Source organism: Neurospora tetraspora (genome assembly GCF_033439725.1).
Source record: "Neurospora tetraspora strain CBS 560.94 chromosome Unknown B0H65scaffold_4, whole genome shotgun sequence".
Taxonomy (NCBI): domain Eukaryota; kingdom Fungi; phylum Ascomycota; class Sordariomycetes; order Sordariales; family Sordariaceae; genus Neurospora; species Neurospora tetraspora.
Genome location: NW_026944386.1, coordinates 4,309,602 through 4,325,687, shown reverse-complemented (window position 1 = coordinate 4,325,687; position 16,086 = coordinate 4,309,602). Strand labels below are relative to the sequence as shown.

General features: G+C 46.8%; 3 protein-coding genes across 3 annotated transcripts; all 3 read left to right on the top strand.

Annotated features, from left to right (window-relative positions):
• Positions 1–5,118: 5,118 nt before the first annotated feature.
• Positions 5,119–8,283, top strand: B0H65DRAFT_426073 (uncharacterized protein; the record flags this gene model as incomplete). The annotated part of the gene is made up of 1 exon (XM_062824614.1): positions 5,119–8,283. One exon carries the CDS (start codon positions 5,119–5,121, stop codon positions 8,281–8,283), a length of 3,165 nt encoding a protein of 1,054 aa, XP_062682246.1.
• Positions 8,284–10,588: 2,305 nt separating this feature from the next.
• Positions 10,589–11,422, top strand: B0H65DRAFT_411048 (uncharacterized protein; the record flags this gene model as incomplete). Its single annotated transcript, XM_062823835.1, has 1 exon — positions 10,589–11,422. A coding segment is annotated over one exon (834 nt), but the record flags the coding sequence as incomplete, so codon positions are not given.
• Positions 11,423–15,209: 3,787 nt separating this feature from the next.
• B0H65DRAFT_210699 (uncharacterized protein) lies at positions 15,210–15,974 on the top strand. Its single transcript, XM_062821928.1, has one exon. It carries the CDS (start codon positions 15,475–15,477, stop codon positions 15,901–15,903), a length of 429 nt encoding a protein of 142 aa, XP_062682244.1. The 5' UTR covers positions 15,210–15,474; the 3' UTR covers positions 15,904–15,974.
• Positions 15,975–16,086: the final 112 nt, after the last annotated feature.

Below are 16,086 nucleotides of genomic sequence, written 5' to 3'. Positions count from 1 at the left end.
GGACCATTATTTATACTAAAATTTAGGCCTGATCTTCTAAAGCAATTATTATTAAAACTGCTATTTGTATTGTTAAAACTACTTACGCTTAATTTTCTAAGGCTTCTATCGTTAGGACCGTTGCCTATACTGGTACTTCCCGTACTTAATTTTTTAGGGCCGCTATTAATATTTTAACCGTTAATATTATAAGTCTAATTCGTTCTTATATCTTTATTTTCAACCGAAATTTTAAACTTAGCTGCGTCGGTATTAATTTAGGCTTTTCCTTTAACGATAACCTTATTTTCTTTAATAAAACGAAGGTTAATTTAGAACTCCTTAATTTATTCTTAAACCATAATAAATTCTTCGCCGGAGATTTTTACTACAATTTTAATAAATATAATTTTAATTAATACCTTAATTAATTAAGTACAGTTATTTTTTAAAATTGTATTGGTTATTTTTAATAAATTTAAAAGGTTCTAATAATCGCCCTCCTTTTCGCTAATTGTAGTCGCTAGGTTGTAATCGAATTAGGTCTTATTTTATTCAAAAGTAGCTACTTTAAGTTGTAATAAAGTATTGTCGTTAATAATTAGGTTATATTAGGCTTATAGGGCGTTAAATTATTTGACGAATTATTTCTTTGTAGCCTCGAAGGTATTAATATTCTTAATTGCCTTCGTAGCGTCGATTTCGATTTTTTCGATATAAGCTTTGGCCTCCTATTCGAATTAGAGCGCCCGGTTTTATTAAACTATAACCTTTTATTTAATTCGTTAATTTTTTTATTAAAGTAATAAAGTAATTTTATAATTTTCTTGAAACTACGTACCTATATTGCGAAGTTAAGTAAGACCCTCAAGCTTAAATTGGGGTTATTACTATAAATAGTTAATAGAGCGTTAAAGCTATCTAATAATAATGGAAAGACTGTAGCGAAGTCAATTTAATTATCGCTAAGGACCTAAGTGCTAAATATCTTATTTCGGCGATTAGAATAATTAAAATAAAAAAGAGATAGCTAAATATACTGCAGCTAAATAGCTGCACTCAGCTAGCTGTATTAATGTAGCACATATGCATGTACACCTATATATAGGAACAAGGCAGTAATGCCTGTGATAGGAAATTAATAAATTTAACGAATAAAACTACGAGTAAGAAGTATATAAGGAGTATAGATCCTACAGTATTACGTACTATAAATTCTTTTAAATATAAAAGTCTAATATTGGGTATAATTATAAAAATTATGATAAGGGAGTTAACTATTAAATATACTATTTCATTAATAATAGTAAAATATATTATAATTTCTTTATTAAAAACGCGGGTAAATAGGTAAGTATTATTACAATTAGGTATATTACTATACGAAATTCCCTTACTTTAATTATTTAAAAGATAATTATAGTAGAAATTACTACGGCTAATATTAATTCGAATAGTAGAAAACGTAGCGGTAATAAACTCCCGGTATACGTTAATATTATTAATAACATTAATAGCGGTAATAGTAATACTAGTATAGAATTTATTAATAATTTTTTATAAATAACGTTAAAACGGGAAGAAAAGCTATTAGTACCATATTACCCCCTATACTAACTATACTTATACCGTTATGATGATTAATATATTACTTTCTATGTAGTTATTTTTATTATTTAATTCTCCCGCTTCCTCCTCCTTCTTCTATTGTAACTACTTTTACTATTACTATACCAGTACTGGGCATTATAATAACCATACTAAACGCCACTTTAAATACGCCGTTTAATTATTAGATTATTACATTTTATAGTTACTCTATTAACTACGAAACCCTAGCGGCTAGACGTAACCCTCTACCTTCGTTTATTATATTTGTATGGGTACCTTTTATCTTATTCTTAGCCGTACTTTTAATACTTCCCTTAATTATACTACCCTCTATTATTAACGAAGATAAATTAATATAGCTACGGTCCCTTTTAACTCCCTCCTCTCTACTACCGGCCCTACTATATAATTATATCTTAAATGAATTTATTATTAAATTTTTTAAAACCTTCTACCGGGAATATTATTTTAGGAAAATTACGGTAGCAGCGTAAGTATTGCAAACTCTAATCGTATTGTAGGAGGTATTTAAAGGACTAAATACCCCCGTTACGGATATTATAGCATTTAGGAATTAGTTAGTCAAATAGTTTATAAAGCTAGGTTTTACAATAGAATTTTATACTTCCTTAAAGAGTAGTATTAAAACTTTCCTTAAGTAAGGGTAGTTAGTAATCGCCCGAATAAATAATTTCTATAATATACCCTTTACCCTCTAATTAATAGATTTAGCTAATTATTATTATATATTAAATTCCTAGTACAGCTTCATAGTACGACCGACTGATATTACCACCTTCGAATTTAGCGTTACGAGAGTACTTACTTCTTTAGCGGATAGTACGACCACTAGCGGAAATATATTAAACGAATCATAAAGAATCAATATATAGTAAAAGAAGTGGATTACTTTAGTTATAAAGGGGGATTTTACATATTTTTAGCTCTTTTATACATTTTTTTCATTATTATATAAATAAATACTGGCATTTCATTTAGTATTTCTGGTATTTCTGGCACTTTTGGCACTTTTAGCACTTCTAGCATTTCTGGCATTTCTAGTACTAAATTATAATATAAATTATATATTACTCCTGTATTACCTAATTACCCTCCCTATTTACCTTCGCCTAGTAACGTTACTAATCTTTTTAAATTCTTTTAATTAGTTGGTATATAGAATTATATAAATTTTATCGATATTATTAATACTTTCTATAATTAATTTCGCGTTTTTAAAGTAGCTACGGATCTATTATACTCTATACCCAATATTTTTAATAATTCAACGGAGGAAAATAGGGAAATTTTTGTCAACTATCCTATCATTATTATTATATATCCGCTTTATATATTTCTTAAAATCGCTAAAGTACGCTTCGATTGGGTTGAATTCTAGGGAATATAGCAGTAAATATTAAATTAATATACCTATACCTATATACGTATAATAAAATTTATTACGTAGATACCAGCTCGCGTTATCTATTACTAGAATATTATTACGATTAGGAAAGGGATTTATCATAGGGAGGAGTCGATTTCTCAATTATTCAATAAACTTTAAAGTATTTATCTATCCTTTAAAAATTAGTATTTCGAATACGCTATTAACTAATATAGTTAGAAGAATATAATATTACTTACCGCGCTTAAAGCGATTCGATATTATTACAATAGTACTGCAAGGAGCCTAGCCAATACAATAAATTCTATTGCGTCAATTTATATTAAATTATTACAAAAAACGAATATTTTTATAGTAAATAATAATATTTTTATTATCTACTCTACTATTAGTTTAGGCTCTTATTATACCGCTTTGAACGCTAGCCTCTTTTTCTTCTAGCGTTCTTAGTATAGATAGCGCCGTTCGGTTTCAATTAATACATATACGTCGTATTTGTTAGCTAAGAAGGTATAGATTTTATCAAAATATAGGGATAGCTTTAATATTAATAACTTTATAACCTCCTTTACAATATTAATTATAGTATAGTAATTACGAACGGTTACTATAGTTACGAGTATACCTCTATAGCCTATATAGGGAGTTTTCTAGAATTTTAGGACGTTCGAGAGGGTAGTATTAGTTTACTAGTAATATTAAAGTTGCATTTATATCGATATATTGTACATTCATAAACGCTAGTAGTTATAGAGATACTTTTAATAGGCTCGTCGTTATAGAGTATTAAATTTACGATAGTTTATTAGTTCGAATTAGGAAAATTTACTATATTATATAGCTATAATAATAGTAAAGATAATAAAAATATTAAATAAAACGATAGCTAATATATTAGTATTAAAATATTGGTTTTTTAGTGCAGATTTTGATAATTTACGATGCGATGCAGTTGATTTGCGTTGATTAAGACGGTTAAATCTGGTCAATCTGTCAAATCTATATTCAAGTCGGTGTTGTGGCCAGCTCAACACAACTAGCGCGCCAAGACTGACAAGGCGCTTGAGTGTGGGAATGGGGCAGCACAGCAGAGGTCCACAGCAGCTTCACAGTACTGTCCGTCATTGCATTGCCCGCGCCTGTCACTGCTCGTCACCCTCCATCACCCCGCTCATGACCAACCAGAATCCAGGGAATAGACACCAAGAAGTGCGCTGCTGCAGGACCAAAACATGGCGCACTCGAACCTGCATCCCCGACCGCCCGCTCCACACCCATTCAGAGGCATCCACTTTCGAGAACCTTTTGGGAATTTGTCCCCTTTTTTTTCCGCATTCCATCCGTCGTCGTCATCCCCTCCACGACGTTTTTCATCTCGACCACACCTCGCGGCCAGCAGTCAGTCAGTCAGTGGGTGTTGTGACTTTTTCGACAACAACGAAGAACACAACAGACCATTCTCGACTTTGCCTAGGCTTGGATGAAAAGTAAATAGTCGCACCGACGCATCATCCCTCCTCATCGCCAATTGGACGTCCGAGACATCGAAAAAAAGAAACAAGCTCCCCCTAAAACAACAAAGCCCAATTGGCCACCCTATCCTATTCGCGCATTCTATAAACAAAAAAGAAACGATTAATCGCCCGAAATTGCGACAGTTCGAGACAAGGCAAACGTCGAGCTCGGAAAGCTGCATTCAGTTGTGCTTCTCCCCCTTCTCCGGGTCCCGTCCGTTCCTCTTTCTCGACTTCTCCCGTCGTTCGCATCTTCCGCCTGCCGTACCCCGGTGCTCCACGACACCCGAACCGGCACATCACCCCGAACCGTACTACATGACACAACCAACCTGTTGATGCAAGGCGGCCTTCCGTCCTTTTAACTTATTGTCTCGAACCGCGCTTTGACCTTCAACGCCCGGACGCCGACGACATATACGATCACCCTCGAGCAGGCATCATCCTGACACAACTGTCACTTTTGCGACGGCCGACAGTTTCGGAACCAAGACATTTGAGAAACACGGCGAGGATATCGTTGGCTCGTCACCTGGTTGTCGACGTCGGTACCGCGTCGTATGGTCGCCCCACCGACGGCGCCGTTTGTCCACCAGGCCACCCACCATGGCCTCCTCCATAGACACTCGTTCCCACGGCCGCCCCATCCGCCCCCTTTCCGGCTTGCGACCTGCTTCCAGGGAAAGCATGAGCGCCAGTTCGACACGTACCCGAACCAGCAACACCAATAGCAACAACCAGACACATGCGCAACCACCCCACGACCGCTCCCGATCCTCCCGTCCGCCGAGCTCTTCCAAGCAACATAAAGCCCACTTCTCCCTTGATCGCGCTGACATCCTGGCCTTGCCCCCCATGTCAGAGTATTTGCAAGAACGGATCGAACGAACACGAAAGATGGAGGCCGAACGAGCTTCCGGGAAACAGCCCATCGAGAGGCCCAAGACTTCTGCCGGCTTTACCAATCCGATCGCCTCGCCAACGAAATCAACAACGCGGCCCTTGCCACCGACCATTGCTTCGGAAATCAGTGCCAAGAAAAAGGAACACCAGGCGCCATGCATGAAGGATGCCCAAGATCTCTTGTCCAAGCTACACAAACAAAATTTTGACCTCAAACTGGAACTCTTCCATCGGCGCGAGAAGCAGACGGCTTTGGAGGAGCTAATAGAGAAGCTGGAGCTGGAGAAAGAGCAGTTGAGGAGTGAACAAAGGGAGACACAGGACATCAATGACGTCTTGCTGGAAGAGCTGGAGAAGAAGGACAAGGCCGTTGAGGAAGCTGTGGCTATGATCGTTACTCTTGAGTCACGGATAGAGAATCTGCTCAAGGAGCGGGAAATGGTTAGGCAAGTCGAGGCGGAAGGATTCTACAGCTCGGACCACGACGCCTCGCATTCTATCCCTTCAAGGAACGAAACACCGGATACCCCCAGGGCCGGCGAGCAAAAGGTCCTTCATCGCATGCCGAGTTTCCTTACGGAGCCAACGGAGAACACCGAAAACCTTCGAAACGTCTACCTTAGACCGCGAGCTAGCGAACTGGGCTTGGGTCGGTTGTCGGAGGAGGAATCGCCAGAAACAAATCGGAGCGAGTTCATCAAGGTTGGTAGCCCAGCATTAAGTCTTCTCAGCGAGAGTTCCTTCTTAAGCATCTACGGCCAGAACAAGGCCATCCCTTCACCCCGTCCCCAGAGCCCACCGCACGTGGATGGGGCTGAAGAGCGCCTGACTTCCATGTCAAACCGAAACTCGCCAATGCCCGGGGATACTCCGACAAAGTCCCGCCGTCGTCCACCGTCGCCGATAGCGACAAGCAGGTCAAGCCCGTTCCGCAAGAGCCAGCTTGGTCTTGGCATCGACAAGGCAGCCGATCAAGTGTCAGATGAACCCAGGACTGCCTCCTTGGTAGACAAGTTTAGTTCAAGGCACAACCTTGATCAGGAGACCGGGGCAGCATCGGTCAAGTCACAAACAGACTCTACCTCCCGGAGAACAAACAGGTCCTCTCTACAAAACGTATATACGCATGGGTCTTCGGTAAGAGACTTCCCTCGCGTGCATAGTGGTCTTCCACCCACCCCCGACACCATTTCAACTTCGACCCTGCGCGTCTTTCAAATATTAGATGACTCACTGTCAAAGGGACAAAGTTCGGACAACCGGCCGGCCAATTCCTCTACCTCGGGGGAGACAGCCTCGGTGCACTCGGAAGATGATGAGGATCAGGATCATCTTCAAGTGCCGCGACGACGACAGGGCCAGCCGGCATCCATCACGGCCTTCAACAGTCTCCGGGATCTCGAGAGTGAAGGAGCGATGTTGGACCCTTGTTACATGACGTCGGAATCGGAACGCCCGCCTTCTGCTAGTGATGTTCGGCGATCGGAAGAGCATGGAGGCCGCAAGAGCTGGTCGAGTGAGGAGGATGACGACGACGTGGCGGATGGGAGGAGACAGTCTTTTGCGTCGAGTATTGATCTGTGGCTAAGGGAGAGTCAAAAGCCGAACAAAATAGTACCGCCATTGGATCCTCTGAGCTCGGTGTCTCAGGTCGGCGGTCGCGAACCGGATCATGGCCGAGTGTCGCCGGACTTGTTCTCATTCCCTACTGGATCACACGGTTGGATGTCAGATGCGATTTACGGAAAGCTCGACGGAACAGGGTACAACTGTGCGGGCGGCGTACGAGTAGCTAGTGGGAGCTCGAATGCCGACTCGGCATTTGGCGGCCGGAGCTACATGGGCGACTCACTTCCTACACCAATCTTTGGCTCAGGCTTTGCGAAGCTGCATGAGGTCAGGAATATGGCGCCGCCGCCGCCGGAACGCGGGTCAAGCCTCAGGGCAACAACCGGAATGGGCCACCGTATCCCGGGCTTGGATGGGTCATTGTCAGGCTCAGCTAGCAGTTTACCGGCCTCGCCCACTGTTCGGCAATTCCAGACTCCGTTGAAGGATCCCCGAGGAAGGAAGAGCAACGTGGACTCCCCACGAACGACCATGACGACAATCCGTAGCCACAGCATTGGTCAACGAAGCGACGCCCGCCCATCGTCAGACCTGTCCTTTGGTGTTGACAACCGAGCAGCCACTGTCCCGCCCAAGACTCTCTTCAACCCCCCACCAAAAGAAGAAAAGGAAAAGTCCTCCAAACGGCGCTACCCGCCTACAGCCTCACAACCTGCTCGCTCAAAGTTCAACAGTCTATTTAGGAGATCGACCGGCTCGGTTGAACCTTTCTCTTCCCAAGCCCACAGTTCCATCCCCATCCCCTCTCCCGCTTCTGCGTCCTTCTCTCTTTCTGCCAGGGATCCTCCGTCTGATTTCGGACCCCCTTCATGGGGTAGACGTAACTCCGAAAGGCTGCCCTCCGAAATGGCCGCCGACGATGACCATTCGGGCGCTACGCCTCCCCCCATAGGACGGATTAGACCGACGAGGAGGACTGAAGCAGCTGCTGATAGAGTTGATAGAGCTGATGAGGAAGCGGGAGGAGTCTCGCTTTGTCCTTCTTCGTTTGGGGATTGTAGGGATGAGAGGAATTCGACGGAGTCCCCTCAGAGGCCGGTTACCAGTGGTGGTGCTAGTCTCGGTGAGGAAGGTGGTGGTGTTCTGCCGAACTTCCAGAATCCCTTTTCGAAGTCGGTTGGGTCTGGTGACGGGCCGCCGCAGAGTCAGGGTGGACGGAGGGAGAGTGCGGGTGGTGGGAAGAGGAGGTGGTTTGCGAATCTCGGTAGGGTCGGGAGTTTGAGGAAGGGTGGGAATTGAGTTGCACAAGAGCAGGCCATGGCTATCATCTCTGGAATGGGATGTGGGTAAATAAGTGCTTCAAATCATCCGTCTTTAACTCACCATCTGCACTCATATAGACAGACAAGACTGAAGGGCTCAGGCCCAGTATGCTCAAGTGGGCTGTTCACGGACATACTCCCCTTTTACTTCCCTACCTTTTCTGCTCTTCACCTTATCTTCATACGCAGCGCATTTTTCATTCTTCCTTTCCTCCTCTTTTTCTTTTCTCCTTCTTGTTTCCTTCTCTTTTTCTTTTCTCCTTCTTGTTTCCTGCTTTTGTCCAGGAGACCCACGTACATATCCCATCTCTAATCACCTCTTTTTACATACATCATCTTGTATTTTTACCCTTTTTCCTTTCTTTCTGGCTTAGGTCATTGCTGTCGTTATATCTTTCTACTGGGGAAAAGCAAAAACAGAAACAGGAGTTTATCTGGTTTGTGGCATGGGTTGGGGCTTTTATCGGGGCGGGGTACGATGTTGTTATGAGTTTATGCTATGAAGTTTTTTTTGCATCTTTTCTTAACTGGAGAAAGGGGGAGGGTGAGTCGGTGATTAAGGGTTGGGGGTATGGGGAGGTCAGTGCCGTGGTTGGTGAGGGGATTAGAGGCAGAGTAATAGATATGGGCACTTGGTCCTTGGGAACTTGGGTGCGCTCACGGGGACGTAAATAGGAGCGTTACCTGAACATAGATGCTTATAGATATCTGGAATATCACGGTTTGCATCTATCTACCTTGCTTGGTTCCTGCTCCCTGCATATTTACCGTCGTTTGCTTGCAGGCCATGTTGGGGAGGTCGTCTAGCACACACACAACCTCACCTATTCATCATTGCGAACACCACCGCCAACACCATCATCCGTCATGTCCCTCCCGACGCTGGCGCGCATCCACCGTTATAACCTGCTAAACCAGACCATCAAAGCACATACGACCATACCCACTGGAAAACTCGGGATCCCGTCCGCTCTCCCATAGATAAGCCAGTGAGGGGCAGCTTATGTATGGGAGTTGGAAGGATATGAACCGGGTCTTTTAATCACGTGGTAGGGTCAAAAAATTGAACAACCTCCTCCCATATCTATATCGTTCGGACGGAGGCATTACAGTGAGTGGGGAGCCGGCGCTAAAATGATTGATATAATTGGGCGGATTATGAGCAAAGTAGACCGTCCTGACACTGCTTCTAGATCTTTTACACGGGTAACACCAAGATTGCACTCGGTCAGAAGACCATTCCTGATTGGTTCTTCGTACTCCTCGGCCCAGTTATGTGTACGCAGATGAGAGCGTGGCAAGGGAGTCTCTCGCTCTTGTCTTGTTGGATCACGATGGACCTCCTTCATATACCTACCTTAACCTACCTTCATCTGCCTGCATCAGCCTACCTCTTCCCTTCCATCCTGGCATGTCATAACCATAGCGGTTGGCTTGCAACACACTGCCGGCGCTGCCGCCAACACCTTTGTAGACGAATCGATTGGCTGAGAGAGCTGCATGCCAGGGCTGCGAAACAAGGTGACGGCGGTGCTCGCCGGTAACCCTAACCCGCTGTGTTAATATTGGGATTTCGTTTTGAGGCTTCACATTCGGAAAGTTCGTCTACGCTCACACCTTCCTTTCCTCACCTCACCGTTCCTGAATGTACCTTCTTCCCTGAAGCTCACCGTGACTTTCAACCACGTGATGTGGAGGGCATCAGAGCGAGCAAGCATCCAATCAAGACCATCTTCCCAATGCATTGCCTTCTCCTCTTTACCCATCCACTCAGAGCAACTCTTCATTACAGTAAAGGCTGACCAACACCTTTCCTTTCCGGGCTTGGCGCCCTGGGCCTCTCAGTCATCTATGCCCAACCATGTACCCAACGCGATATTGGCGAGTCTTCTGCTTGCAAGACAGCTGTGTCGAAGAGGTTGTACCGAAGAGGCTGTGCCCGATACCTCTACTCAGTTCGCGTCGGGTATGGTGGAAGTCTGAGTGAGTCCTGCGGGATTGGTGATCCAGGCAAAGGCAGCGCCTTGAAACAAAGACAACAACAGCAACCACCTTCAAGGCTCCCAATCAAACCCACCGAGACATACGCTACGAATTTTGTCCGTTACTTATGGTAAGTAGTTCTCGTCTGTCGAGCAACTCCCCCAGTTTCAACTGCTGATTTACTATACCTACAGTCCCGCGAACATAAGCCGTCCGCTCGCGAAGCCTGCGAGCCTTTTCCCACCATCAAACATTTGTATGAGTAGCTGCCGAGGGAGCTGAGCCTAGCGGACTCTGAAATGCGACTCCTGGAGCGTGACGATACCGGCGGGGTCCGTCTGACGGAGGACCTCCCCAACAACAAGATTCCACCGTATGCGATACTTTCACACACATGGGGTCCCGAAGAGGTCCTCTTCAAAGACATGACGGACGGTACAGGCAAGAACAAAGCAGGCTACGCTAAGATTCGTTTTTGCGGAGACCAAGCCTGGCGCGATGGGTTGAAATTCTTCTGGGTCGACACATGCTGCATCGACAAGTCTGACAGTGCCGAGCTTCAGCACGCTCTCAACTCCATGTTCTATTGGTACCGCAGCGCGGTGAAATGTTACGTGTACTTGGCAGACGTCTCAACCCATCAACACGGTGACGGCCCCGGTTGGCAACCGGCCTTTCGAAAGAGTAGATGGTTTTCCCGAGGATGGACCCTCCAAGAGCTCATTGCCCCAACGATCGTCGAATTCTTCTCTAAAGAGGGCGAGCGCCTGGGAGATAAGGAGTCTCTGGAACAAGAAATCCACGATATAACCGGAATTCCGCGAAAAGCCTTCCAAGGTGTCCCTCTATCTGATTTCAGCGTCGCCGAACGGATGCGATGGATCGAGAAGCGTGACACAAAATACCCGGAAGACAAGGTGTACTCTCTATTCGGCATCTTCGATGTGCACATGCCGGTTCTCTACGGCGAAGGAAGGCAGAAAGCATTGAAGCGGCTGCAGGACAAGGTTCACGAGGATTACCTCTGTCTGGCAAAATTGTGGCCCACAGACCCGCGTGACCCGCACGTCGAAAAGGAGCGGATCGAGCTGGCGAAGGGTGGTCTGCTGGCTGATGCTTACCGCTGGGTCTTCGACAATCCCGACTTCAACCGATGGCGCCAGCTGCGGGAGAGTCGCCTGCTCTGGATCAAGGGAGATCCAGGCAAAGGCAAGACCATGTTGCTATGCGGTATCATCGACGAACTAGAGCGGCGTGTTATCGCTGACGGCGGCAACTTGGCGTATTTCTTCTGCCAAGCTACCGACTCGCACATCAATAACGCAACTGCCGTGCTACGAGGCTTAATCTACCTACTTGCCCACCGGCAACCACGCCTGCTCTCACATCTACCGGAGAACACATACCCTTCCGATGACGCAATGGCATGGATCGTCCTGTCTAAGGTTTTATGCGAGATGCTAGAAGACCCGAACTTGAAGGTCACCTATCTGGTGATTGATGCTCTGGACGAATGTGTGACAGACCAACCGCAGCTTCTTCAGTTGATCATCCAGATATCATCTGTGTCTGCTCGTGTCAAGTGGCTTGTATCTAGTCGCAACGAGGTGCAGATCGAAGAACAGTTGGCGATCGTCGCGCAGCAGTCCAGACTCAGCCTCGAGCTAAACGCCGAATCCGTCACCACTGCCGTCAGTGCATATATCCGCCATAAAGTCCTTCACTTGTCGCGGCAGAAACGGTACAACAGCACAATGCAGACGGAGGTACATGACTATCTCTCTTCTAACGCGAATGGGACTTTTCTCTGGGTGGCCTTGGTCTGCCAAGTACTTGCGGACCCGAGCGTTCGGAAGTGGCAGACACTAACAAAGTTACGGGCATTCCCCCCCGGGTTGGATTCCCTATATGCGCGGATGATGGAGCAGATTATTCAGTCCGATTATGCGGATTTGTGCAGGCAAATTCTTGCCGTCTCCTGTATCGTTCGCCGACCCATCAGCCTTCAAGAACTGACCACTCTCGTCGAGATGTCAGGCGATATCTCAGATGATCCGCAGTGCTTGGAAGAGCTTATAGGGCTTTGCGGCTCGTTTTTGACTCTTCGAGACCAGACTGTTTATTTTGTCCACCAATCAGCCAAGGACTTTCTATTGGGCAATGCTTCTGATAAAGCTAGTAACCAAGCTTCTCAGGAGAACTGGACCTTTCCTTCTAGGAAAGAAGATGTGAATTATACCATCTTCTTGAGGTCACTTAAAGCCATGTCTACAGTATTGCGACGCGATATATACGACTTAGGCGCACCGGGATTTCCGAGCGACAAGGTCCAAGTACCGGATCCGGACCCGCTAGCGACGGTGCGGTACTCGTGCGTCTACTGGGTTGATCACTTGTGTGACTCGGTTTCTGGCACGAACACAAAACGGCATGATCGTTTACAGGATAACGGAGTTGTCTATACATTCCTCAAGACGAAGTACCTTTACTGGCTGGAAGCTCTAAGTCTACTCCAAGCTATGCCTGTGGGCGTTGTTGCCATTAGAAAGCTCGAGGGCCTGCTAGTAAGTACAAGTCTAACTCCGCACTAGGAACTTGGTCTAACTAAAGATATAGGGAGGTAATAATCAATCGCAGTTATCAAAGCTTGTTTGGGATGCTTACCGGTTTGCTCTATCTTATAAGTCAATAATAGAGCAAGCTCCCCTTCAAACATACATATCACCGCTTGTATTTGCTCCAAGCGGTAGCTTGATAAGGAGGAATTTCAGGGCAGAAGAACCTAAATGGATTCGAACTAAGCCGGCTGTGGAATTGGATTGGAATGCATGCCTCCAGACCCTAGAAGGCCATAGCTACCCCGTTCGCTCAGTGGCATTCTCGCCTGATGGCCAGCGGCTTGCGTCCGGTTCGGGGGACAAAACGATCAAGATCTGGGATCCGGCATCGGGGAGCTGCCTCCAGACCCTAAAAGGCCATAGCTACCCCGTTAGCTCAGTGGCATTCTCGCCTGATGGCCAGCGGCTTGCGTCCGGTTCAGAGGACATGACGATCAAGATCTGGGATCCGGCATCGGGGAGCTGCCTCCAGACCCTAGAAGGCCATAGCGACGACGTTCGCTCAGTGGTATTCTCGCCTGATGGCCAGCGGCTTGCGTCCGGTTCGTGGGACAAAACGATCAAGATCTGGGATCCGGTGTCGGGGAGCTGCCTCCAGACCCTAAAAGGCCATAGCTACCCCGTTCTCTCAGTGGCATTCTCGCCTGATGGCCAGCGGCTTGCGTCCGGTTCGTGGGACAAAACGATCAAGATCTGGGATCCGGCATCGGGGAGCTGCCTCCAGACCCTAAAAGGCCATAGCTACTCCGTTAGCTCAGTGGCATTCTCGCCTGATGGCCAGCGGCTTGCGTCCGGTTCGTGGGACAAAACGATCAAGATCTGGGATCCGGTGTCGGGGAGCTGCCTCCAGACCCTAGAAGGCCATAGCTACGACGTTCGCTCAGTGGCATTCTCGCCTGATGGCCAGCGGCTTGCGTCCGGTTCGGAGGACAACACGATCAAGATCTGGGATCCGGTGTCGGGGAGCTGCCTCCAGACCCTAGAAGGCCATAGCGACTCCGTTAGCTCAGTGGCATTCTCGCCTGATGGCCAGCGGCTTGCGTCCGGTTCAGAGGACAACACGATCAAGATCTGGGATCCGGCGTCGGGGAGCTGCCTCCAGACCCTAGAAGGCCATAGCTACCCCGTTCTCTCAGTGGCATTCTCGCCTGATGGCCAGCGGCTTGCGTCCGGTTCGGAGGACAACACGATCAAGATCTGGGATCCGGTGTCGGGGAGCTGCCTCCAGACCCTAGAAGGCCATAGCGACGACGTTCGCTCAGTGGCATTCTCGCCTGATGGCCAGCGGCTTGCGTCCGGTTCGGAGGGCAACACGATCAAGATCTGGGATCCGGCGTCGGGGAGCTGCCTCCAGACCCTAGAAGGCCATAGCCTGGACGTTCGCTCAGTGGCATTCTCGCCTGATGGCCAGCGGCTTGCGTCCGGTTCGTATGACAAAACAATCAAGATCTGGGATCCGGCATCGGGGAGCTGCCTCCAGACCCTAAAAGGCCATAGCTACTCCGTTAGCTCAGTGGCATTCTCGCCTGATGGCCAGCGGCTTGCGTCCGGTTCGTGGGACAAAACGATCAAGATCTGGGATCCGGTGTCGGGGAGCTGCCTCCAGACCCTAAAAGGCCATAGCTCCTACGTTCGCTCAGTGGCATTCTCGCCTGATGGCCAGCGGCTTGCGTCCGGTTCAAGGGACGACACGATCAAGATCTGGGATGCGGCGTCGGGGAGATGCCTCCAGACGATTCCTATGAGTACTCTAATAACCGATATCTCGTTTGACCCTACCAATCGCTACCTACATACCAACGTTGGACGTATTAAAATAGTTACAGGAACTACTGAAAGCCAAGTTGTACTAGATAATTTAGAGAGCCATGGCTATGGCTTGGGACAGGATAGGTCTTGGATTACTTGCAACGGCCAGAACGTACTCTGGCTGCCACCGAATTATCGACCGTTTGAATGTGATGTCCAGGGACGGATGATATCTATCGGCACCGTATCAGGACTAGTTTGGTTTATTAGTTTCTCGTATGATATATAATGTATTCCATGTCATTCTTAATTCCTGTCTCTCTATTTCTTTTTTCTAGCGTGCCACCAGAAGGGTCTGGGAGGATAGGCAAATTTAGAATTTTTGTAAATTCTAGTACCTTCTACTGTTGTCAAGATGACTTATTCCATTACTACGAAGCACGACTATTCCATCCTTTGACTCTCCTTTTGCAGGTGCCTGTGCGGTCCAGATGCTACGGGATTGACCCGTGACTGCCCAGTTGTCACCGGGTTAGCCTGTGATATTGTCGCACTGCACGTCCGCGCACACGGACTGGCTTGTCTGGGCTCTTGCCCATATAGCCAGTCCTCCACGCACATCCTCCTTTTCTCTCCTTCGCATAACAACACATATCTTACCATACCCCCAACGGTGCCTTCTCGCCCCGTGATACCAGTCCTGGCTAAGCTTCTTGCAGGAAATCGACCCCAGGGCATCCGGCCGCACAATCGCCTACGTCCAACTACACCCAGCGAGACGCCGACCCCACAAGTATGCCCTCTATCCGTTGTATTTTATGGTTCACAAACTAAGTTGGGTCATGGGATTCATAGGAACAACCGGCGCCTGTCCAGAGCAGAGGTCGCAAGCGCAAGCACCCAACCGGACACGCACTCGAGGGAGACCCAGACCCAGACGCAAAGCGACAGCGGACATCTCCTCCACATCCTATACCATCGTCACCGCCACTCTCAACAACAACGACAACAACAACAACAACAACAACAGAGATGACAGGAAAGCCGCCAAGCTAGCGCGAAATCTCAAGCGGCTTGAAGCAAAGTTGGATTATCTAAAGAGGGATGCAGATCACTACTTCACAAAAGCCGAGAAGATAGATCTGAAAATTAAGAAGGTTCAGAAGAGGATTCGGAAGGCTGAAATGAAGGCGAAGGAGAGGGCATTGGCGAGAAGAATGGAAGGAGTGGAGGATGGGTCTGAGTGAGCGAGCGGTCTGCGATGTTTTGCGAGAAAGGAAAACCTCAGAAACGGAGGGGAGGAGCAGGTTTTTTTTTTTTTTTTTTTTTTTTTTTTGGGATTATATTTGTTTTGTTTGTTTGTCTGGTTTTCTTAAGGTATGATTTTTTGATGGCAATTCCTGGTGTGCGTTCAAACGACATATATTGCG

What these genes read in the sequence shown, in the direction of transcription:
- B0H65DRAFT_210699 (XM_062821928.1), top strand. Translation starts at nt 15,475, where the DNA reads ATGGTTCACAAACTAAGTTGGGTCATGGGATTCATAGGAACAACCGGC.